The sequence below is a fragment of the Poecilia reticulata genome, chromosome 11 (assembly GCF_904066995.2).
Source record: "Poecilia reticulata chromosome 11, P_reticulata-male-v2, whole genome shotgun sequence".
NCBI lineage: Eukaryota > Metazoa > Chordata > Actinopteri > Cyprinodontiformes > Poeciliidae > Poecilia > Poecilia reticulata.
The window spans coordinates 29,325,941-29,350,394 of record NC_088840.1 but is presented as its reverse complement, the minus strand read 5'-3'; the positions used below and the strand labels follow the sequence as shown (position 1 = coordinate 29,350,394).

General features: G+C 49.9%; 1 protein-coding gene and 1 long non-coding RNA gene across 3 annotated transcripts; one reads left to right on the top strand and one right to left on the bottom strand.

Moving 5' to 3' along the window:
- Positions 1–1,952: 1,952 nt before the first annotated feature.
- nfatc1 (nuclear factor of activated T cells 1) lies at positions 1,953–24,244 on the bottom strand. Its single transcript, XM_081612419.1, has 10 exons — positions 23,948–24,244; positions 22,532–23,462; positions 22,265–22,424; positions 19,321–19,523; positions 17,450–17,622; positions 16,562–16,702; positions 9,436–9,491; positions 5,790–5,922; positions 4,288–4,692; positions 1,953–3,823 (listed from the first exon to the last, which is right to left on the bottom strand). The coding sequence occupies exons 1-10, from the start codon at positions 23,964–23,966 to the stop codon at positions 3,768–3,770; spliced, it is 2,277 nt and encodes a 758-aa protein (XP_081468545.1). The 5' UTR covers positions 23,967–24,244; the 3' UTR covers positions 1,953–3,767.
- LOC145553653 (uncharacterized) lies at positions 5,158–7,093 on the top strand. Of its 2 annotated transcripts, XR_014089711.1 has the most exons (3): positions 5,162–5,271; positions 5,345–6,366; positions 6,406–7,093. It is a non-coding gene; the product is annotated as an uncharacterized LOC145553653 (long non-coding RNA). The 2 variants fall into 2 exon arrangements; XR_014089710.1 differs by having other exon boundaries at positions 5,158–5,271; positions 5,345–7,093.
- Positions 24,245–24,454: the final 210 nt, after the last annotated feature.

Genomic DNA, 24,454 nt, shown 5'->3' with positions numbered 1-24,454 from the left:
TGCAGCCGGTCCCGGCCGGGGCTGGAGGTCCTGAGCGATCCTGCCGGTGACCCACACCATCAGGTGGGTCAGGAGCCCCATCACTGCAAACGGGACGCTTTTTATCACGGCGCCGGAGAGCGAGGACACGTCATCACTAACCAGCGTGGTCGTCATGGCGGCGGACAACGAGCAGAGCCAGACCAGCGGCGGGTTGGCCGTGGGGTGGAGCACCGCCACGTACCGTCACGTACCGCCGCGTACCGTCACGTACCGCCGCGTACCGTCACGTACCGCCGCGTACCGTCGCGTACCGTCACGTACCGTCACGTACCGCCGCGTACCGTCACGTACCGTCACGTACCGCCGCGTACCGTCACGTACCGCCGCGTACCGTCACGTACCGCCGCGTACCGTCGCGTACCGTCACGTACCGTCACGTACCGCCGCGTACCGTCACGTACCGCCGCGTACCGTCGCGTACCGTCACGTACCTCAGAAGTTTACAGTAAATAAAAAATAAAATCTAGTTATTTCCGCGCAGCGTCCAGAAAGATGTTCTGCTCCGGTCAGCATGCAGATATTCATGAGCTTTTTAGGACATATTCAGTTTTCAGTTTTCCCCCCAAACTAATAGACTGAGTTCAGAAAAGCTGCTGGATGAAGGTAATGTTAGCTAAAGGACGACTAGCTAATGTTAGCTAAAGGACGACTAGCTAATGTTAGCTTAAGGACGACTAGCTAATGTTAGCTAAAGGACGACTAGCTAATGTTAGCTAAAGGACGACTAGCTAATGTTAGCTAAAGGACGACTAGCTAATGTTAGCTAAAGGACGACTAGCTAATGTTAGCTAAAGGACGACTAGCTAATGTTAGCTAAAGGACGACTAGCTAATGTTAGCAAAAGGATGATTAGCTAGCTAATATCAGTACAGCACCTTAAGCTTAACAAGTAGCCTGTAGGCTATCGATGTTGTTCTCTATTCCCCCCCCCCCCCCCCTCCAGCCCGCTAACACATGGGGGGCGGAGGGAGGGGCAGAAAATGTTTGGTGGATTGACGGGTATGACAGATAGTCAGAACACCTGTTGAACAGGAAGTGGAAGTCCAGGTACAGGAAGCTGTGGAAATGTGCCAAGTTGCAGTTGAGGATATCTGCGGCCTTGTTGGCGGTGAAGGAGATCCACAGCAGCTTGGCTGTTACTGGCTGGCCGATGGCGAAGGGGAAGACGATGATCAGAGCCAGTTACCAGGTATCGTCCTTCCAGCAAACTTTCCTCCCCTCCACCAGTCAGAGCGGTTGGTGTAGGACTCCACCATCTTCTCCCACTGAAACCAGGAACACAGCAGAGCTGAAGGTCACCGGAGCTTTTGCTCCTCAGCTGATCTCGGTTTAAAAATAATACCTTGTTGCCATGGAAACACATCACGACAACTGGGTGAAAGTAAAAAGTAAGAGCAGAAATCCTTCCAGAACCAGACGAAGCAAATTAACAATGAATTTATCAGAGGAACAAAAAGTTCCCCGTTTATTCTGGATGGAGCGAAAATTATTCCGAATAAACTGAACTGATCGAAATCAAAAGTTATTAAAACCACCTGAAGCAGAAAATGAGAATAAACTTACTGACGGCGCTGGAGGCTGAAACCGGACCGAGTTCTACCTGATCCGGAGCGACGGCAGCACAAATATGGATCCTGAGTTTCAGGAAGATTCCCTCCAGGAAAACCAGGAGACGTTTCCTGTCACCTCCTTGTTGCTCCAGTCGGTCGGTTCTGGCCGATCAGACCGGACCGAACCGTCCGGTTCTGTTTCTGATTGTGGAGGATCGATCAGCTGATCAGGATCAAAGCGGAGAATCTGAAATATGTTCTGGGTTCATTTCAATAAAAGATCAATAAACGTTTCAGAAAATCACTTTCATGCTGAAATCATTTGTTTAGGTTTTAGAAAAACAAAACTTGTTCAAATGATCGATTATTGAGGATTTATTACAATCAGGATTCATATGAATTCAATTCCAAAATACTTTTGATCACAAAGGGAATTAATTTTTCTCCAAGATTAGAGATAAATGATCTTTATTCACATTCAGATCATTTGAAGGTTTATGGAAATTCTGTGCAGATTTTCATGTTTTTCTAGAATCACGTTTAGATTCTTCACCTGAACTTTTCTCTTCATTTGGTTTTACTGCTCAGAAGTTCGTTGGTTTGGACTCGACCTGCATCAGGAAGGAGGTTTTACATTTCCTGCAGATTCTTCAAGCTTCCAGAAATTCATCATTTTTCTTTTAAACGTTTGTTTGTTTGTTGGAAGTATGAAAATAATTCCCAATAAATCAGTTCAGCTTTGCATCCGACTGTCAGCAAACAAACTGAATCCAAGTAAAGAATCGACTCGAAGGCCGAAAAACGAGGAAAAGTTCAGATGAATCAGTTTTTATTGAAACGTCCTGAAGTGGATCAGAAACTTTAAACTCATAAATATTTAAACCTCCGTTTGCTTCGTAAAATCAGCTTTTAGAAAAGCAGCAGGTCAAGTTTTAAAGAACCAGTTTGAAATCCACAGATGACATCACTTCCTCTTCCTGTTGGAACGTGTACAGGAGGAAAAGCAAAGCGGAGTACGGTGGCTGGGAGAGGTCATGTCACCAACTGATTCAATCATTCAAACCAGAAACACATTCAGAGAAAAGAAACTAAATAAAGTTGAAAGATTTAAAATGCAGCTTTGAAAGATGTGAAAAATAAAGTATAAAAATGCATTTTGGTATAAAAACCGACTGAAACTGCAGGAACCTTCAGCTCCGGTCAGGAAATGTAAAAACAAGTCAGTTTAAAATGATCATCCTGTAGAAACGAACTGAAAACTAGATTATTGCTTGATAAGTTTGATCACAGATAAAATGATTTAAATCCACAGATTTAAATAATGAAATTCAGCTGTTTTACTTGAATTTAGTTCAAATTAATTATTTTAATTTGATCCAAGCAGCTAATGTTTATAGAAATGTTTAGTTTGTCGAAAATTTCAATCAGAATTATTGTGTCTACAAAAATTATTTATGCTTGAATTTCTGGATTTGCTGCAAAGTTAAGTGAAACTTTAAATGAGTTAATAAATGTTTGATTATTATTTAGTTTCCTGTGCAGCTGCATTCTGTCTCCCAGCCAGCAGAGGGCGACTCCAGAGGACGGACCATGAATGCATTACATGAAACATGCATGGTGGACGCTGAGCCCTGATTGGACGGCTTCCTTTGGAAAAGTTAAAGGGATAAAAAACATTTGTTTCATTTTTTAGTTCCCAGCAGACGAAACAAACATGGCGGCAGCAGGAACCAAAGAAGCTCTAAGTGAACCGATGTTCAGAAGAACTGAGGTTCCAAACAGGAACTGTTCAGTTTGTTGCTCCTGGTTTCCAGTTCAAAGGCACTGAAAGAATCCTGTGCTGTGAGGACCGGTCGCTCACGGAGAGGATTTGGGAAAAAAACAACCAGAAAACATGGAAGATCCGAACCTGAAGGCACATTTGGACCCTGGAGAACCGTCACAGTCGTTCTGGTCGCATTTCCTCCTGCAGGCTGCAGGGGCAGGATCAGGGGCGGGCCACACCCTAAAGCTACCAGTGTGTATGTGGCTGTGGGCGGGGCCGACGTGGGGCTGTGGGCGGGGCCGACGTGGGGCTGTGGGCGGGGCTGTGGGAGGCTGTGGGCGGAGTCTGCGTAGCTGAGGGCGGGGCCTAGGCGTGGCTGAGAGCGGAGTCTGCGTGGCTGTGGGCGGGGCCTAGGCGTGGCTGTGGGCGGAGTCACTGCTCAGGTCGTTCCTGATGACCTCGTTGACTGGAAGGAGAACAGAGACACAGTCAAACCTTCAAGTTCAATCAAAACTAAAAGTCAGGATGCTGTGGTGGCGCAGGGGCGAAGCACAACCCACATATTGAGGCCTTGGTCCTCATGCCGGTGGTCACAGGTTCGATTCCCGACCTGGTGACACTCGACTGTCTCCACTCTCTCATTACCTTCTTTCCTGTCAAACTACTTTCAAATAAAGGCCACTAGAGCCAACAAAACCTCTAAATCACAAACGAACATCTAAGAACTTTTCAAAATTTACAATTTTTTAATTTTTATATTTAAATTGTTTTAATAAAATTTGCTTTTCATATTTGACTATTTAATCATTTTATTATGTACGTTTTATTCACAATGTTCAGCTGAGAAAATCATTTGCTGAAGTTTGTTGCTGGGCAGATCAGAGGCTTCGGGTCGGACCAGAACCTCTGAAATCAGAAGCTTCCTCTCACCGTCATCCAGGTACATCTGGTCCAGCTCCTGCGGCTCTTCCTTGATGCTGACGCCCCCCTCCAGGACCCGCCCTGCAGGTTCAGGGGCCTCCGGGGGGCCCGCGGGCCGGGCCGGGTTCTGGGGGAACGGGGTCGGAGAGTCTGCAGGCGAGGGGGGGCGGCGGGGGGCTTCCTGGATGATGGAGGCGTGGGGGGGGGGCGGCCTGGAGAACGGAGACAGATCCTGGAGTTTGGGGCTGGAGGCGGGCAAGCGGCCGTAAGCCCCGCCCACAACGCATGGCCTGAGGTCGGAGGTCACCGGGGAGGCGACCTGGGGGCCGTAATACGGCTTTGGGTGCAGCGATGCATGGCTGCTCAGCAGGGCGGCGCTGTAGTCGTCATGCGGCTCCGTCTTTATCGTCAGAACTGAAAGGAGAAGAAGAAGAAGAAGAACTGGATCAGAACCGAGACGCTCTGATCTCGGAACGCCTTCTGGAAACACTTTGCGACGCAGCCACAGGAACCGCAGAGGCAGCTCTGACCCGGGGCTGTGAGCAGGAAGTGAGCAGGGAGTGAGCAGGAAGTGAGCAGGAAGTGAGCAGGGAGTGAGCAGGAAGTGAGCAGGAAGTGAGCAGGAAGTGAGCAGGAAGTGAGCAGGGAGTGAGCAGGAAGTGAGCAGGAAGTGAGAAAAGCCTCTGTAGGAAACAGAAGTGAAAATAGTTTCTTTACGTCTCAAAATAAATCTGCTTTGGAGTTTTAACACCTGCAGCAGCAGCACAGAGAAACTTCTGCACCTGAAGAGCTGCAGCTTCTGTCATTTCAGTGTTTCCTCTGGACAATGCTCCGCTCTCACAGCGGGCAGCTGCAGCGCCCCCTGTGGGGCGGGGCCGGGCGCTGCAGCTTTGAACCGCCCACTGCATTTCTCTCTGCGGCGGGTCAGGGTTTATTTGCAGCCGGGCAGGAAGCGGGCCGCTCCCAGCCAGCTGCACGAAGCTGCAGCTGCAGGTACGGAAAAGAACAGATTTGATGGTTTCTGTTTTCCAATGGACCAATAAAAGTGTTGCTTTGTTCCTCCCAGCTGACCGCCGCGGCGCGGGGGACAAAATGTTTCCAGTTAGTCTGAGACGGACGATCAGGAAACCAGAAGGAGCCGAGAAGCCGAGAGCAACGACGGAATAACGAGCGTTTGTTTCCGTCATGGCCGCCTGGGTCATCGTCATGGAAACGATCATGGCTGAAAGGAAGAAAATTAAAACCTGGAGCAAAAACATGAATCTGTCAGCTATTCAATGTCAGGAAAATGAAAATTAAAGAGGAAATGTTCAGGTTTCTGCCTGTGGGGGGCGCAGTGAGACATGGGTGGAAACCAGTCAACTGTCTCAGCCGCAGCACCAGTTTAACCAGTTTAAACCCATTTTAAAGCAGCCGGGAGCAGATGAGGACCCAGAGCCAGGTGGTGGAAGCATCATGCTGTGGGCCAGCTCTATAATCTGCTCTAATCCCAGTTTTCCTCGGGAGCTCACCGTTGGTGGGAACGTAGGAGAAGCGCTGCAGCTGACTTCGCTTCCTCTTGCCGTTGCTGACGTAGAAGTTGACGTGAACGGGGGCGGAGAGGCGCAGCGTCCGGTACGGCGGGATTTCAACCAGCAGCGAGTTCTGCAGCACAGAGCATTTCCTGTTCCTGTCAGAGAGACTCGACTTCCAGCAACACAAACATCAGAGATCTGAGGAAAACGTCTCAGCCGCAGCAAAGCATCATGGGTCATTTCCTCAAGGTGTTGAAAGATCAGAGAAATATTAATATCAGCGAATATTGATTATCAGCTGAAACAGCAATAACTGTATTGGTGCAGCTTAAATTCACCAGATGAATCATCCGGATTTCTAATGTTAAGAAAAATACATTTAAAATAAGATAGTTTTAAAACTTAACATGTTTTGATTGAAATAGCCTAATTCATCCATCCATCCATTTCCTAACACCTGGACCCTCAGTGGGTCAGGAGGAGCTGCTGCCGCTCCAGATAACGTTCCAGGTGAGAGGCGGGGTCACCTGGACGGGTCACCTGGACGGGTCACCTGGACAGGTCACCTGGACAGGTCACCTGGACGGGTCACCTGGACAGGTCACCTGGACAGGTCGCCAGTCTGTCACAGAGCAACACACAACCATGCACACACACACACACACACACCTAGGGGCGATTTAGACAGACCAATCAACTGACAGTCATGTTTCTGGACTGTGGGAGGAAACTGGAGAACCAGGAGAAAACCCACCATGCGAAATGCCTAATTATAGTTTTAAAATGTAAAACTGATTCTGGCCTATTGGCCTTTATTTTACCTGTAGTTAAGGCAGATTGTTTGCCAAGATCTCTGATTGGCCCTTTGTCTGTCTGGGCAGGAATCTACCCCACTGATCCAGTAGGAAGTTCTGATCTGTGAAGCCCATAAACCAGCAGGAGATCAGGAGAGTCTCTGCTTCCTCTTTATTTAGACAATGGAGAAACTGGTGTTTGATCTTGTGAACAAATTGCAGGGAGTTTCTAACTTTAAAAAGGGTCAGACAGGTTCTGGTTGGATGAGCAGAGATACGCCTCATTTAAATACATTAAAGTAAAGGAGATAAAACTTTCCACAGAGTAACAAATCAGATTTGCTCTTGCAGTTCTCCAAAGACGTCTTTGCTGTTTGTTTGTTGTTTCCATCTTTTGTCTTTTCTCAGGTAAATTCATGTGTTTGTGCTCTGAGGTTTCTGATGTTTTACGATGAGCTTTTCTGGTGATGGTCTCCATCTGTCGTGAGTAAATGCTGATTATTGTGACGCCGTCGTCAATGTGTGGATTTTGTTTCCACTCATGGAATCATTCAATCCGGGACACAAGAGAATATAACGAGCCAGAAGTTAATGATTTTATTCTCTTAACCAATCAGCAGTTAAGAGTCGCTGGTCAAACTGGGACCAGTCCATCAGCCTGGAAACCGGCCAGCTGACCTCTGACCTGCCTTTCATAATAATGTTTCATTTATTTATTAAGAATCCAAACAAACACATGAAAACCTGTTGCTTCTCTAAACCACAGAATCTGGACCAAATTAGCAGCTATTTGTCCTGGAGCACGATGTCACCAGGTGACCTTTGACCCCATCCAATCACTGAACAGATGCTGAGAACAGATCAATGTGTGGATGAGACAAAAAAGTTATTAAAGAGGAACAATCTAGAGTTATGGATCTAGAGTTATGGATCTAGAGTTGTAGATCTAGATCAGTGTTTCTCCCCCCTGGTCCTCAGCCCCCCTGCTCTGCAGGTTCTAGATGAGCCTCTGTTCAGAACCGCTGATCCAAATGACTGAATGACCATCAGGTTCTGCAGACGCCTGTTAATCACCCAGAGACACAATCCTGAGGACCAGGATGGAGAAACTGCTCTAGAGTCAACATAGTTATTCCAGCCAGAAACCATCTGAACTTTGACCTGAACCTCCAGAGCCACATAAATCGGTTCCAAAGTCGGCCTTCTACCAGCTAAAGAACATTTCCAGGACCAGAGGACTAATGGCAGACCTCTCAGGTTCTGGTTCTGCTCTGCATCCAGAACCAAACATGAAGAAACAGCATTCAGCTTCTATGCAACACAAATCTGGAACAAGCTTCCAGAAAACTGGAGATCAGCTGAGTGCCTTTTACTCAGCTGTTCAGCTGAACTGATCAAGTGGAACATCAGAACATTTCTCTTCCTGTTCCTCTGATCTTCAGGGTTTCTGCTGGTTTGCTGTTTTCTTTTGCTTCTAATCGTGTAAAGCTGCTGATAAACGAGCCTGTTTCTGAATGCAGAGCTGCCAACTGAAACAACAGAACTGAAAACGGGACGGGACGCAGATTTGTGCAGTGGTGGGAAGTAATGAAGTACAAGGACTTTGTTACTGTACTTAAGTACAGTTTTCGTGTATCTGTACTTTACTTAAGTAGATTTAATAATGGGGACTTTCTACTTTTACTCCACTACATTTTACAGTAAGTATCTGTACTTTCTACTTCACTACATTTCTACAAACTCTCGCGTTACTCGTTACATCCAAGTCGCGTTGCTCTTTTTTTCCGTTAAAATGTGAAGTTCAGGGATTTAAGGTGGCGCCGTAAAATCCCAGCAATAACGTGACGTAGTGTCTGTTGTCACCCATCGGCTCCACCTTTACTCGCTGCGGAGCTCCAGACATGCGCAGTGGTTTCCTCTGAGCGGGAGGAGATGTCTGTCTAATGTCAGTAATATAATAGCTGCATAAATTGATATGGCGACATGTAAAATCAGCAGCTTCGCTTTCACAGACGGTGGAACTTCGTCCAACTTTTAAAGTCACTTGGAAGGAAAGCTTAAAGAAAGGTAAGATCTGTGGACGTGATGCTAGCAAAGCTAGCTGTATAGAGACACATGTTGCATCTGCGATGATAAAAAGTTGTCACTCATGCGCTGAATTACTGTGTGGAGGTTTTGACTGAGGTGTCGCATATATGGGACAACATTGTGACCAAAGTGCGATATAGTGATATAACATTCAGAAACGATCCGATTCTTCTGGACGGATCGTTACTGATTAAATTTATTTCAGCTCTAAGTATTTAATATCTAGTTTTTTATGGGAATGTGGATCTTTCAGATCAATTTGAGAAGCAATTTTGATGGTAAAACTTAATTTTTTTTGTGTCACGTAGCGCGGGGTGCTGGTCTCGACTTGTTCTTGGGTTGGTGGTCTTGACTACAACTCTGCTACGTGGCTCCTTGGTTCCATGTCCTCCCCCACCCACCCATAAAAACATGCTATATCTGTGGCATTGTTCATTAAAATGGCACATTTCTAATGTATTAAAATTAAATATGATCTGTTCACTTAATGATATTAGTGATTAGGTAATCCATTCAGCAAGTACTTTTACTTTTAATACTTAAGTATTTTTAAAAGCCAGTACTTTTCTACTTTTACTCAAGTACAAATGTTAATGTGGTAGTTTTACTTTTACTTGGGTACATTTTTTGAGTACTTTCTCCACCACTGGATTTGTGTCCAACAGGAAGTGGACACAAATCCAGTGGGTTAGCGTTTCGCTGTCCAGTGAGCGTGAAGAATCCTTAGTTTGGGTTATTTTACAGATATGAAAAGTTCTTACCGGCCTCAGCGCGTCTCTCTCCACCGTGGCCTCGCTCTCCCAGACATGGTGGCCGTCTGCATGAGACAACATGGCGGGTCAGAAAACCGTGACATCACAGGCGGATACGTCGGGTCGTTCCTCAGAGCCCGGCGCCGCAGTCAGAACCCCGGTAGCTGCCTGGCCCGTTGACGGACCCGACCGGCACTCGATCAGAACCGACCGGAACCCGACTGGCCGTCTCCTCTCACAGGAATCAGCGACCGAGACTCCCTGCTGCGTTTCATTCGAGGTGATCCGAGGCGACTGGCCAATCAGGCGCCAGGAAAACTTGATCTGAAACCAATTTATTGGACGGTCGGTAAACCGGGTCAGCTGAGTGAAACCGACACCACGTCAAAAAATCCAGCAAATAGTCTGAGTGGTCACTCAGTGCTCCGTTTGTGCAGGTTTGGTTTCTGATATATTAAAAATATATATGTTTAGGTCATCCAGAGGTCACCATCCCCCATCTTGCCGCCGCAAAGTTGTTTTCAAGTTGGATGTTGGAGCGAGCCGAGCGGCCTTTAGCTCAAGGTTGATCCGACTTATGAACGCGAATTTGGGCCAGCCGTTCTCCACGGCTCCTCCTCCGCGTCAACATTTCCAAAGAAACAAATGTGAATAGATATGTGGCCTTGTGACCAACTGACACAAGATTCAGGCTGTTACACGAGACGCACTGTTTTCTAGAGTCATGCTCAATATTTTTAATAATTGTAATATTAAAAAGTATATTTTTTCTTCCATAGCTTCCAAGTCATGTGTCCTACTGACTCAGTCAGTGTGAAACTGCTCCAGACTGGAGAGGTGAGGTAGCTCATTTTTATTGCATTTCAACTTTTTTCATATTATTTTATTTTAGCATTTTTTGGTCAAAAATTTGTATCTTTCTTTTATAGCTTCTGGGTCATGTGACCCATTTACACTGAATCAGTGTGAAATCTGAACGCATGTTTTGTCACGCGTTCAGATTTCCCCGCCGCAGGGCCGTTTCTCGGCTGCTGCCTGAATGTGACTGTCTTTAGGACCTGGGGCAGCTGCTGCCGGGCGTTCCCTCTTTGTTTTTCATGAGGGTTTCCCTCCGTCTGGCACCGGCTCTGGAATTCTGGGTAATCCTGCCATGGAAACGCCCCATAAACACGCGCGCGCGCGAACACTCTCTCCCCCCTCCCGCGCATGGAGCCCCCCCCCCCTCCCCCCCCATGTGTTTCCAGATCGGATCCGTTCCTCTGTTTCTGCTCCCAGCCGAGGTTCTGGAGGAAACTCCCTGGTTTTAATATCAGATTACCGTTTATATTTTATGATTACTTAATATTACTGTACTGTATTAATGTCCACCGGCTGATGTTGGCTGCAGAGCTCGGGGTAACACCGGGTTCAGCCCCGCTAGGAAGGCTCACACAGATTTAATCAGTCTTAAAGTTAAGTTGTAATTAATCCCTACATTTAGATGATCTGACACAAGAGTGCTACATTAGAAATAAAACAATATTATTATAAATATATTATTATTGTAATATTATATAGTCTCAAGACTCTTATTTATATTATATGATTTCACTCTGTCAAAAGTACGGTAGCTCCCAAATCTGTTGTTGTTCTGAATGTTTCCTAAAGACTTGATGTGATGAAGAAGTGAGAAACAGATTCAGTGACAGGATGAATCTGCTGAACCACCAGGTAGAATATATAACCTAGTATATATTATTCCATATTCATCATTCTTTAATCATCTCTGATATATTGGTATTTCTATATTTATATAAATATCCATCCATCCATCCATCCATCCATCCATCCATCCATCCATCCATCCATCCATCCATCCATCCATCCATCCATCCATCCATCCATCCATCCATCCATCCATCCATCCATCCATCCATCCATCCATCCATCCATCCATCCATCCATCCATCTTATCCGGGGTCGGGTCGCGGGGTCAGCAGCCTCAGGAGGCCCAGACTTCCCTCCCAGCCTCTTCCAGCTCCTCCAGGAACCCCAAGGCGTTCCCAGGCCATAGAGAGACATCGTCCCTCCAGGTGTCCTGGGTCTCCCCTCCTCCCGGTGGGACCTGAACTCCTCACCAGGGAGGCGTCCAGGAGGCATCCTGACCAGATGCCCGAGCCTCAACTGGCTCCTCTCGACGTGGAGGAGCAGCGGCTCTACTCTGAGTCCCTCCCGGATGACCGAGCTTCTCTCTCTAAGGGAGAGCCCAGCCACCCTGCGGAGGAGGAAACCCATTTCGGCCGCTTGTACCCTGATCTCGTTCTTTCGGTCATGACCCAAAGCTCATGACCATAGATGAGGGTGGGAACGTAGATCGACCGGTAAATCGAGAGCTTCGCTTTTTGGCTCAGCTCTCTCTTCACCACGACGGACCGGTACAGCGCCCGCTTCACGGCAGACGCTGCCCCAATCCGCCTGTCGATCTCCCGCTCCCTTCTTCCCTCATTATGAACAAGATCCCCAGATACTTAAACTCCTCCACTTGAGGCAGGACGACCCCCCTGACCCAGAGAAGGCACTCTACCCTTTTCCGGCTCAAGACCATGGCCTCGGATTTGGAGGCACTGAGCCTCATCCCGGCTGCTTCACACTCGGCTGCGAACCGCTCCAGTGAGAGCTGCAGATCACGATCTGATGAAGCCAACAGGACCACATCATCCGCAAAAAGCAGAGATGTGATCCTAAGGCCACCAAAACGGATCAACACCTCGGCTGGTCAGAGATTCTGTCCATGAAGGTAATGAACAGAATTGGTGACAAAGGGCAGCCTTGGCGGAGTCCAACTCTCACCGGAAAGGAGCCCGACTTACTGCCGGCAATGCGGACCAGACTCTGACACCGGTCATACAGGGACCTGACAGCCCGTATCAAAGGGCCCGGTACCCCATACTCCCGGAGTACCCCCCACAAGGCCCCTCGAGGGACACGGTCGAACGCCTTCTCCAAGTCCACAAAACACATGTAGACTGGTTGGGCGAACTCCCAGAACCCTCCAGGACCTGCTGAGGGTGTAGAGCTGGTCCAGTGTTCCACGACCAGAACCAGAACCACACTGCTCTTCCTGAATCCGAGGTTCGACTATCCGATGGACCCTCCTCTCCAGGACCCCTGAATAGACCTTACCAGGGAGGCTGAAGAGTGTGACCCCCCTGTAATTGGAGCACACCCTCTGCAGAACCAACCAGAATGTTCTGCGTATTGTTACCATGGCGACATGCTCTGGCGGCTCCCAGCAGTCGGCGCCGCTGCCTGCTGGACCCGGTCCGGCCAGCGCAGGACAAGCAGCTCTTTGAGCCGCAGCGCATGTGTTTATATTTACCGCATGCTGCCCGCAGCTCCACCCAGCTGCAGCTCAGCAGCACAAGGAGCCGCTTGATTCCAGCTCCACACAAAACATGACAAATAACTGAGGCGCATTGTCTGATCCCTGCGGAGGCCGCGGCTCTCGGCCTCACAGGAAGGATTGGAGTAGGCCGCGGAGGCCGGGAGGCGGCCTGGGCGCAGCGGGAGCGGCAGAGGAAACTGGTTTACAAGCTGGCTGGACTGGGAGCGGTTTTCTGGCTCCGCCGTTAAACTGGGGGAACTGGAGGCAGTCCAGCACAGCGGACTGGGAACCACAGCTGAAGGTTGTTCCCTGGATCAGAGCCGATGAACCAGGGATCCAGAGCCGGATAATTCCGGAACAATCCGGAAAAATCTGCGGTTATTAAACATCTGAGCTGCAGAAACGGCCTGAGAAACGACGACGCTCAGGGCCGGAAACAGAAAAACAGAAAAAAAGAAACAGGCAGTGAAATATGTAGAAAACTGGGTTCAATCTGCTGCAGGAGAAACAGGCAGTCAGAGAACAGCAGCCTTCCGTCCTGGTCTCTGGGCTGCGTTCAGCTCCTGGCTTTACCAGTTGAAACGGTGGGTAAACGGGTGTTCTGACCACCTGTCCCAGTCAGAACCAGCTCCTGCCTTCATTTTCTTCCTCCTGATAAAAGATGATTTGTTCTTCGCTGGGTTCAGACTGCAGCTCTGCAGCTTCCAGTTGTGTTAACACAACACCAGCTATCAAAGAAGCAGCTACTGCTGTCCGTCAACCTGACACGGAGCTAGCACTGCTAGCCGCTAGTACTGCTAGCCACTAGCACTGCTAGCACTGCTAGCTGAGCAACTAACGGCTCCTGACTCAGAAGTAGCGCACTGAATGCCTAAGCTCTTCTCGTCCATATCACAGTATGTGGTGGCTGGGGAGAAATAATAGCTTAGCATGATAAATTTAGGTGCTTCGGTTTTAAATGTCTTTAAACTTTGGAGCTGTCCTGAGTGGAGCAGGCTGCAGCTAAAGCCAGCTATCGGGTTTGGTCGGCTAAAACCTCCTTCATGGGGGGGTTTTCATCACCAGTACCTCGGTAAGGCTGAGCTCATCTCTTGGCATTTTATTTTGTTTTCATGCCACTGAGTTACATAGTTTTCCAAATGCTCCAAAACATCCTGCTAGCTAGCTAATGGCAGCTAAGCTAAATGCGGCTGAAGGCTAACTAAAACGTAAGTATTTCAGCTAACGCTCAGATTCTATTGATATTATTTTTAGTGTCGCTAAACAGCAAAACATTTTATATTTTTACAGTTTTTACCTTCATTAGTTTTAGTTTCTTCATCATTTGATCTTTTTCTCTGTGGTTTTAGTTGCATGTTACCAGATTAGCAAGTTTGTAGATTTAAGTATTTAACTGTAAAACTGAATTCTTTCCTGTTAATAAAATCACATATTTTTATGAGACCTCTTTATGTTTGAATCTTCCAGATCCGTCTCTGATCCAGCAGCTGAATTTTCTTTCCATGATTTAGTGTTTTTACTTGGATATTAAAGTTAATGATCATAAGCTTTAGTCTTTATTTTGCTAAAATATTATTCTCCATCCCGTCTTTTGCTCTGAAATCGCCTCTCTTCTTTTCACATATATTTGCTGTGAAGGTCTCAGTAATAAATGGAGGATGTGAAGGAGGTCAAGAGGTCAAGAGGTCAGTGTCTCTCCAGTCCCTCTGACGGCTCCATAGCCAGAAGTTTTCAATTCCCGTCCTCACAAAGCAAACAATGAGCCGGTTTCTCCATCGCCATGGTGACTAAGATTCCGATCTCACACATCTAAGATGCTCTGCCTCCACCCATCTATAGCTCCATCCAACTGTAGCTCCATCCAACTGTAGCTCCACCCATCTGTAGCTCCACCCATCTGTAGCTCCACCCATCTGTAGCTCCATCCAACTGTAGCTCCATCCAACTGTAGCTCCACCCAATTGTACCTCAACCCAACTGTAGCTCCACCCAGTTGTAGCTCCATCCAACTGTAGCTCCACCCATCTATAGCTCCACCCATCTGTAGCTCCACCCAATTGTACCTCAACCCAATTGTAGCTCCACCCAACTGTAGCTCCACCCATTTGTAGCTCCACCCAACTGTAGCTCCACCCAACTGTAGCTCCACCCAATTGTACCTCAACCCAATTGTAGCTCCATCCAACTGTAGCTCCACCCAACTGTAGCTCCACCCAATTGTAGCTCCATCCAACTGTAGCTCCATCCAACTGTAGCTCCACCCAACTGTAGCTCCACCCAATTGTAGCTCCACCCATCTATAGCTCCACCCAATTGTAGCTCCATCCAACTGTAGCTCCACCCAATTGTAGCTCCACCCATCTGTAGCTCCACCCAATTGTACCTCAACCCAATTGTAGCTCCACACATCTATAGCTCCATCCAACTGTAGCTCCACCCAACTGTAGCTCCACCCAATTGTAGCTCCATCCAACTGTAGCTCCATCCAACTGTAGCTCCACCCAACTGTAGCTCCACCCAATTGTAGCTCCATCCAATTGTAGCTCCATCCAACTGTAGCTCCATCCAACTGTAGCTCCACCCAACTGTAGCTCCACCCAATTGTAGCTCCACCCATCTATAGCTCCACCCAATTGTAGCTCCATCCAACTGTAGCTCCACCCAATTGTAGCTCCACCCATCTGTAGCTCCACCCAATTGTACCTCAACCCAATTGTAGCTCCACACATCTATAGCTCCATCCAACTGTAGCTCCACCCAACTGTAGCTCCACCCAATTGTAGCTCCATCCAACTGTAGCTCCATCCATCTATAGCTCCACCCATCTATAGCTCCACCCATCTGTAGCTCCACCCAACTGTAGCTCCACCCAACTGTAGCTCCACCCAATTGTAGCTCCACCCATCTATAGCTCCACCCAATTGTAGCTCCATCCAACTGTAGCTCCACCCAATTGTAGCTCCACCCATCTGTAGCTTCACCCAATTGTACCTCAACCCAATTGTAGCTCCACACATCTATAGCTCCATCCAACTGTAGCTCCACCCAATTGTAGCTCCATCCAACTGTAGCTCCATCCAACTGTAGCTCCACCCAACTGTAGCTCCACCCAATTGTAGCTCCATCCAATTGTAGCTCCATCCAACTGTAGCTCCATCCAACTGTAGCTCCACCCAACTGTAGCTCCACCCAATTGTAGCTCCACCCATCTATAGCTCCACCCAATTGTAGCTCCATCCAACTGTAGCTCCACCCAATTGTAGCTCCACCCAATTGTACCTCAACCCAATTGTACCTCAACCCAATTGTAGCTCCACACATCTATAGCTCCATCCAACTGTAGCTCCACCCAATTGTAGCTCCACCCATCATGAAGCGCCGCTGAAGCTAATCAGGCTAATTACTGTTTATAAAGCTCAGCTGAACATCTGGGAGCTGAAACTGAGCAGCAGGGTCTGCATCCACGTCACACACACACACACACACACGCACACACACACACACACACACACACGCACACGCACGCACACATGCACACACACCGTCCTCTTCTCAACAGGCAATGGAAACTTCTGCTGGGTTAAAAATACGCCGCAGTAATTTGCTCCACATGTGGCGCTCTGGCAGAGAGACGATATTTTGACGGGGGAGGAATTCCTGGGGTTTCTCCAAAAGCAAAGGGAGACACACACACACACACACACACACACACACACACACACACACACACACACACACACACACACTCAGAGCTGCAGCCCTTCCTCTTACCTTGAGCCTTTTCCACAAACAGCACCTTGGAGTCGCGCTGGAAGTTGTGTCCGTCCAGGACCATGGTTCCCCCCCCGGGGGCCGGGCTCGTCTCCAGGCTCTGCTTGTCCACCAGCGGCAGCTCCTGCGCCGACCTCTGGGCTGCGGGGGGAGACGGGAACCCGGTCACGGCTCATCCACACCCACTCCCCATGCGGGCCTGAGCATCCAGACCGCTGGGCGGCTGCAGGCTCTGCTCTACATGTGCTGCTAACTCACTGGTTTCTGCTATAAAGCCCTCTGGATCTTTACTGGGTCCCACCAAGAGGCCCAGTCAAAGTCCAGCCTCCAGACGTTGGTTTAAGGTTCAGGGGTTTCCTTTCTGCTTATGATGAAGTTCTCCAGGTTTGGAAACCTGCGGGTTCCTCTGCAGCTCAGAGAGGAACTGAGGAACGAACAACGGCCCATTTCACCCTGACATCAGAGTTCAACCCCCAGCGCTGAAGGTCAGCTGGAGTCCAGGAAAAGTTCACTGAGTTTTACTCTTAAGATGAACCTCAGTCAGCTCAACATGCTCTTCTACCAACACTGGAACCAGCAATCTAAAATCTCACTGAGAGGGAAACCTCGCCTGCTTTGGCTAACCGCAGTTCAAGCTGCTGCCTCCTGTTTCCTGTCTGATGTGAGTCTAGACAGGAAACCACAGAGCATCATGTATCACCTATGATAAACCTCCAGATCTGAAGTGTTGGGATCAAGAATGTGAAATTCACAGAGTCCCACTGTGTCAGGAAGAGTCTGGAGCTCCAACCAGGACTGGACCGGTTTGGACCAGATTGGACTAGATCAGGCTGGTGCAGACTGAACTGGACCAGTTTGACTGCAGAGGACAGAACTATGGTGACTCACAGCACTCGATGGGGTTGGATGCGACCTGCAGAGAAACGGTCCTGCCGCCCGGCTGGCTGACGTGAACCCGGAACACCATCCGGACACGCGTGTTCTTCCGGCCGATGTCTGTCTCGCCCTTCCTCAGCTCGATGTCGGAGTTACGGAGTTTCAGGATTCCCGCGCAGTCGATTCTGTCGGGAGAAAACCTCAGTGAGGCGTGAGATCGCACATCAGCACCAACAGATCTTCCTTCCTGGATCTGCTTGGGGTTGGAAATGTTTTTCCTGGAGTTTCATCCCGTCTGACTCTGCTGCTCCCATCAAACTGCTTTCATTCTGCGAGTCGCTCCAAACCGTCTCTGGCTGTTCGGCTGTGGAGCCGCTCCATGGTGCATTCCTTAAAGGCTACTTCATGTCAACCTTTGCACACATTTCAACTCTCCCTACATTCTTGTCTGCAGCTCTGGTGAAACAATCAGGTGTGGAAGCCGAGAGCCGAGGCCTGCAGACAGACCGACAGTCTGAAGACCGGGTTAGGGTTACGGGTTAAGGTTACGGTTACCTTAACACGTTAAGGTAACCCGTTCCCTTAAGGTTACGGGTTAAGGTTACGGGTTAATGTTACGGGTTACGGGTTAATGTTACGGGTTACGGGTTAATGTTACGGGTTAATGTTACGGGTTAATGTTACGGGTTAATGTTACGGGTTAATGTTACGGGTTAATGTTACGGGTTAATGTTACGGGTTACGGGTTAATGTTACGGGTTAAGGTTAATGTTACGGGTTAATGTTACGGGTTAATGTTACGGGTTAGGGTTACGGGTTAATGTTACGGGTTACGGGTTAATGTTACGGGTTACGGGTTAGGGTTACGGGTTAATGTTACGGGTTACGGGTTAATGTTACGGGTTACGGGTTAGGGTTACGGGTTAATGTTACGGGTTAGGGTTACGGGTTACGGGTTAATGTTACGGGTTACGGGTTAATGTTACGGGTTACGGGTTAGGGTTACGGGTTAATGTTACGGGTTACGGGTTAATGTTACGGGTTAGGGTTACGGGTTAATGTTACGGGTTACGGGTTAATGTTACGGGTTAGGGTTAATGTTACGGGTTACGGGTTAATGTTACGGGTTACGGGTTAGGGTTACGGGTTAAGGTAACGGGTTAAGGTTACAGGTTAAGGTTACGGGTTACGGGTTAGGCCGGATTCTCCCAACAGATTTCATATTCAAACCAAACTGAGCTGTTGGCAATGATCCGGATCCGTCAGAATTCTGTCCTGGATCACTTTACGAAACACCAGCGGCTCAAACAGAAACCATGGAGATTTTTGGTGTTGAACCTAGAATGGACCGGACCGGACCGGATACAGAGGTCCAAACACATTCCAGTCTCACAGCATGATGCAGATTAGCTGCTGTTTACTGGATATGACCACCCCTGCTCTTCGTCAGCCCACTCATCATCATCATAATCCCTCCTCATCCGGAGGCAGCTTTAGCTTTTTATCAAATAGAAAGTTTTAAATAGATTAGCCCCCCTTATCTTGGGGACCTTTTAACATTTCAGTGTCCAGAACCCTTCGATCAAATAATCAGCCATTACTGTCGGTTCCTCAGACTTAACAGGAGATCGGGCTTTTTCTGTATCAGCTCCTACTTTATAATTTACCTCTCCAGAGTAGATCTGCCCACAGCCTGGATCATTTTAAATCCCCTCTGAAAACTCATGTTTATTCTTTGGTATTTATTTGAAGTGTTTTGAAACTGTGTTTTCATCAATGTGTCGTTTGGTTTTACACCTGTTTTTAAGGTGCTATATGAATAAATGACATTGGCCTAGCTTGTTAGCTGCTGGTCTGTAACCCTACCTCCTGTTTCTACTCACATGGCGCGCATGTCGTTCTCCGGCAGCAGCGGGATGTCCAGCAGCTTGGTGTTGTTGTGCAGGACCTCGTGGCTCGGCGTGGACACCGTCTTTCCCGTGATGCGGTGGACCTGGTAGAAGGCGTGGGGCCGCAGCAGCCGGTCGTCCGCCGTGCCGATGAAGAGCTGCAGGGTCAGAGGTTCGCTGTCGGTGCAGCCGTGGAGCTGAACGGACAGAGAAGGGTGGCGGTCAGGAACCAGGACCTCCTGTGGCGCTGAAGCCGAGGGAGGCTCGTTTCTTCTGGATCTAACTGCTATTTAGAGACAAGCTGGGCAATAATTCAGTTTGATGGCAGGAAGTCGCAGAGTTTCTGTTTGATGACCAGCAGCAACCAGCCGGTCAGCCAAACGGTAAACCCTGACCCTCCAGAGCAGGTCCAGTGGAGCAAGACGAACGGTTCGGAACCAGCGGCTGGTTTTACCGCCTACAGGAGGTAAAATGTTAGCATTAGCATTATCAACGTTTATTATTCTAAAGGACTTCTCAGTTGATTTGATTTAAACTTTAATTCATTCATAAATCCTTCATTTATCAAAGGGACATGAAATGTTGGACCTCTCTGCTAGCGCTTATTAGCACTATTAGCACTATTAGCACTATTAGCACTAGCAGTTGTCCAAAATGGATGAAAAATAAATCCGCTTAAAAGAGACACGCACATTTTAAAAAACCTCAAAGTTTTTAAAACAGGTTTTGGTGCCGAGGTCAGCGGTATTTATTGAAATTAGTGACTGACGGTCAACAAACGGATTTTACTGCTGGTGGAAAACATGAAGAAGACGACAGGAAGTGGCAGGAGCATAACGGCTTGTTTTTAATGACTTACTGCATCAACAAACTTTACATGAAATTGTAATTAGATTTCTTGTTTAATGGAAACATCCTGATTGTGAAATTGTGTTTTTTCAACATCAGCAAAATATTGATGCAATTCTGCAGACATTAGTAATGAAGGGGAGTAAATGTTGCAGCGAATCTGGACAGGCCTCTGACCGAAGGCCCTGTGCTGACATGCTAGCAGAGATGATAGCGACACGTCCTGGATGACAGCAGCAGCTGTTAGCGGCTCTGCTGATCCACCTTGTTTGCTTTTGCTGCTGCTCTGTCAGAAACACGTTGGAGTCAAAGATCTGATCCAGAGATCCAGATGGACGGAAGAGACGGTTGGAACTTCCTCCTCTCTCTGCATCCGAGGCGCCTCCTTTCAACTGCTCTGGGGTTTGGGGTTAAAGTTCAGGTGCTATCTGGGCTTTGAGACACTAATCGGCTGCTCCCAGTTGGAAAAGCAATACCTTGTTGCCATGGTTATGCATCAGCAGAATCAGAGGGAATAACTGTCCAAACTGCAACGATTCAATCAGAAAATGATGAAGTTTAGTCTGAAACAGAACCGATCAGAACCAAAGGAGCAGTTCCATCACGCTGCCACCAGCAGGCGCCACTCCAGAGAAATATATCGCATGTCTGAAGGTATTTTGATGCTTGATGTTGGACGTTTCGTTCCTCCATATTCTGCGGTAGGACAGTAACGCCTCCTGAGTCCTCTGCATAACCCCACGTCAAACAGAGCTAAAGCTTCAGAGACGTGAGCAGCTGTGGTCAGCCCTGCAGCCTGGGGCCGCGGCCCCCCCGAGCCCACCACAGGAGCAGCTCTGAGTCAGCGCTGCGGTTGGCTGCTGCCGCCTCCGCAGGACGCCATGATGTCAGCCGGGTGGGAAGCGGCCTAAACAAAGGGTGGTCTGTGTGGCTGGGGGCTACAGCGGACGGGAGCCAGGAGCCCGTCGTTAAATCATTAGCACCTTCTCAGGAACACGAGCCGAGCGCCGGCCGCTTGCTGGGAAATGTCTTCGTTTCCAGATGTTTCAGCCGCTGCAGCTTCCAGGCTGACGGAGGAAAACGACCGAGGGAAACCTCTGGACTGGGTCTGTAGAGCAGAACCGTCCAGTTCTGGACCCGTCCACATCTGGACCGTCCACATCTGGACCGTCCAGTTCTGGACCGTCCACATCTGGACCGTCCAGTTCTGGACCGTCCAGTTCTGGACTGTCCACATCTGGACCGTCCAGTTCTGGACCGTCCACATCTGGACCGTCCACATCTGGACCGTCCAGTTCTGGACCGTCCAGTTACGAACTGTGTTGACTCAGAGTTTCCTGTTCTGGAAGTCTGAGCTCAGTTTGCTGCATCAGTATGAGATCTGGTTTCCGTCTGTCCATGAATGAATGAATGAATGAATGAATGAATGAATGAATGAATGAATGATGCATTCAGAGAGACAGCCTTCTCCCGTTCAGACTGAGGTCAAGTGGCCAGATGCCCTGATTGTGTCTGGACTGCAGCAGGAAGCTGCAGCAGCTCCAAAGACTCCTTCACTTCACCTGAACGGTAACCGTGGTTACCATGACGCCACGTTGTGAGGAGCAGGTTGTTGCAAACAGACGTCAAACAATATTAAAGTTTTCTGGAGGCGCGACTTGTACCGACAATATGTCAGTCATTCATATTTCCTGTTGCTCCCGACTTCCAGGCTCATTTCTGACCGTCGTATTTTCTTGTAGCTGTTTAATTAGCGTCTGCCTGCGAAGCCGCACGGCTGCTTGGAATGTCGCAAGCTGTCTTCAGAGTCCACTGCTTCACGTTCCCAGGCTGAGTTTACCCAGAACCGAGGATCCGCTTGGGGGGAGACGGGTTTATAGCCGCACCACGTGCGGGCCGGACCACCGTAGCCTGCTGCGGTCGGAGCGTGACTCAGCTCTCTGCTCCGCTGCATTTCTGTCTGCGCCGCTCAGAGACGTCATGGAAAACTGTGAGTCACCCGTCGTCTGGACAGGAAGCGGCTGAGTGGACGGGTCTGCCGACCGAACCGGGCCTGCTGTCAGAACAAACAAACCCGAGGTATACAGACCTGGACCACCGGGTGTCCGCCGGCCAGCGCCTTCACCGCGCCGCGGCTGCCCTCCGTCTCGTAGTGCGCCCGGTGGTGCGACTTGGGCTGGACGTGGATCTGCAGGCTGTAGGCGCCGGAGCTGCTGGGCAGCTGCCAGTCCAGCGCCGGCAGAGACGGGCTGGAACCGGGCAACAGGAGGGAGAGGATCAGAACCGGGCCAGGAGATGGACCTATGTCTCCTGACCCTCCAGCCTGTCCAGGTTGCTGGTTGAACGCCAGCCTTACCTGAGGAACTGCTTGGGCTTCGTCCAGCTGAACAGGTTCTGAGGAACGTCCAGGAAGTAGCCTTCCTTCTTCAGGGCCGTTCGGCTGGCCAGCGGTTCGTCCTGGTGTGGCTCCGCCCCCCTGGGCTCCTGCTTCAGGCTGACGGTGGGGCTGAGCTCCAGGCTGGTTCTCCGGGCCTTTATGGGGACGCCGTCGCCGAGGTCGGCCATGCCATCGGTGGAGAGGGCGTTGATGGCGGCCAAGATGGCGGAGTTGGTGTACTGGTTGGTGTTAGGCAGCCAGCTGTCCTCCGTCAGGCTAAGGCGGGGCGAGGCGCGGGGCGAGGGGTCGGGGGGCGACGGGAAGCCGTTGAGGCTGTACTTCCTCTTGGCTCCGCAGGGCGAGCCGGGCCTGGACCCCCGTGGCGCTGTCCAGCCGTCGTCTGTCGCATCGGCGCGGGGGGATGTGGCGGCGCCGTCCTCTGGCAGGGCCAGGGTGGAGCCCTTCGGCGAGACGGAGGGGGACTGCCAGGGCGAGTTCTGGGGCGAGTTGTCGTAGTTGTAGGAGAAGCCGGACTCAAAAGAGGCGTCGGAGAGCCCGCTTCGGGACGACACACTGCTGGCCGGGCTCAGGCAGCTGGGGTCGCGGTAGAGGTCGGCGCCGGGTAGCGGCAGTGTCACGATGGAGGCGACCCGCTGGGCGGCCGGGCTGCCGCCCCGCTGCGGCTCGTCCTCGGGCATCTGGCCGTAGGCCGTGATCTCGATGCGGGGGCCCTCCGGGGCCGCGCCGCCGTCCGGCCGCACCGGCGAGTAGAAGCCGGCCGACTGCGGGTTGTCATGGGGGTCAAAGGTCTCAGGCTCTGCCACGGACACGGAAATGGTGGGGCTGGACTGGAGAAACTGGGAGGCCAGAGGGAGGGAGAGGCTGACGCTGGGCGAGAAGCCGAAGGCATCTGGAGGGAGAGCAGGGAGGCGTTAGCATCTCCATGGAAACCAGGAGAACATGGTGGCGGCAGTATCATGCTCAGGGGTGAAACAAAGCTAGAATGTTACAATCAATATGAGTCTGAGGTCGGATCCATGGAGGTCCGGTTCAGAACCCAGATTGAACAGAACCGCAAACTGCTGAAGCCAACTTCACGTCCCACCAGCTTCCACTGCTGGACTAACAAGGTTTGGGGTCCAGACGGTTCCGACCCGCCTGCGCCCGGTTCCGACCCAGATCGGAACCGTTAGTCTCATGCCTGTCTGGTCCAAACAAAGCATCAGCCACTCTGACACGTCAGGAAAGGTTCGGGACCATTTTCAACCAAACCACGCCCACTGGGACCGGATCTGCCCCAGGTCCAGCTCCAGATGGAATCCAACTGGGTTTTCCAGAACCAACCCGAACCGGGTCCAAAGAGTCCCAAATCCAGACAGGAAAAGGTGAACTCACCTTCCTCTGCAGATTTCATCTCCTCTGTGGCAAAAGTTCAGATCCTCCATACAGCTGCTGCGGGTCCTCCGAACCGGATCAGAACCACGGCTTCTGCTCCGAACCAGAACAAAGTCCAAAACCAGAAAATCTCTGGCGGTCGATTCCTGGCTCTCTACGCCGGGCGCAGCGGGACCGGGCCGAGGGATCCTGGCTGCGCGGCTCGCTGTGACGCACTGAGAAACTCCTGCGCTTATAAACGCGGGGATCCCCCGCGCCGCCACGCGCCGCCCTGCGCGCGCTGACGCAGCGCCGCGCGCACCGGAGGAGGAGGGGGGGAGGGGGGGGCAGGACCCCAGATAACAGGGAGTATTCCTCTTTTCGGATCGGTCCCGGGGCGGATCTAGAAAAATATCTGAGGAGGCAGCAGGATGAATAAAAATAAATAAAATCTCACTGACCGACTGGACCGGATTTACTTGTTGCAAAATATTGTTTTTAACTTGCATTGTTTCAAAATGAGCTTCA

Coding starts and splice junctions, on each gene's coding strand:
- nfatc1 (XM_081612419.1), bottom strand. Junction 17,623..19,320: donor GAGAACGACATGCGCGCCAT/GTGAGTAGAAAC, acceptor TTCTCCCGACAG/AATCGACTGCGCGGGAATCC. Junction 3,824..4,287: donor CCAGATGTACCTGGATGACG/GTGAGAGGAAGC, acceptor TTCTCCTTCCAG/TCAACGAGGTCATCAGGAAC.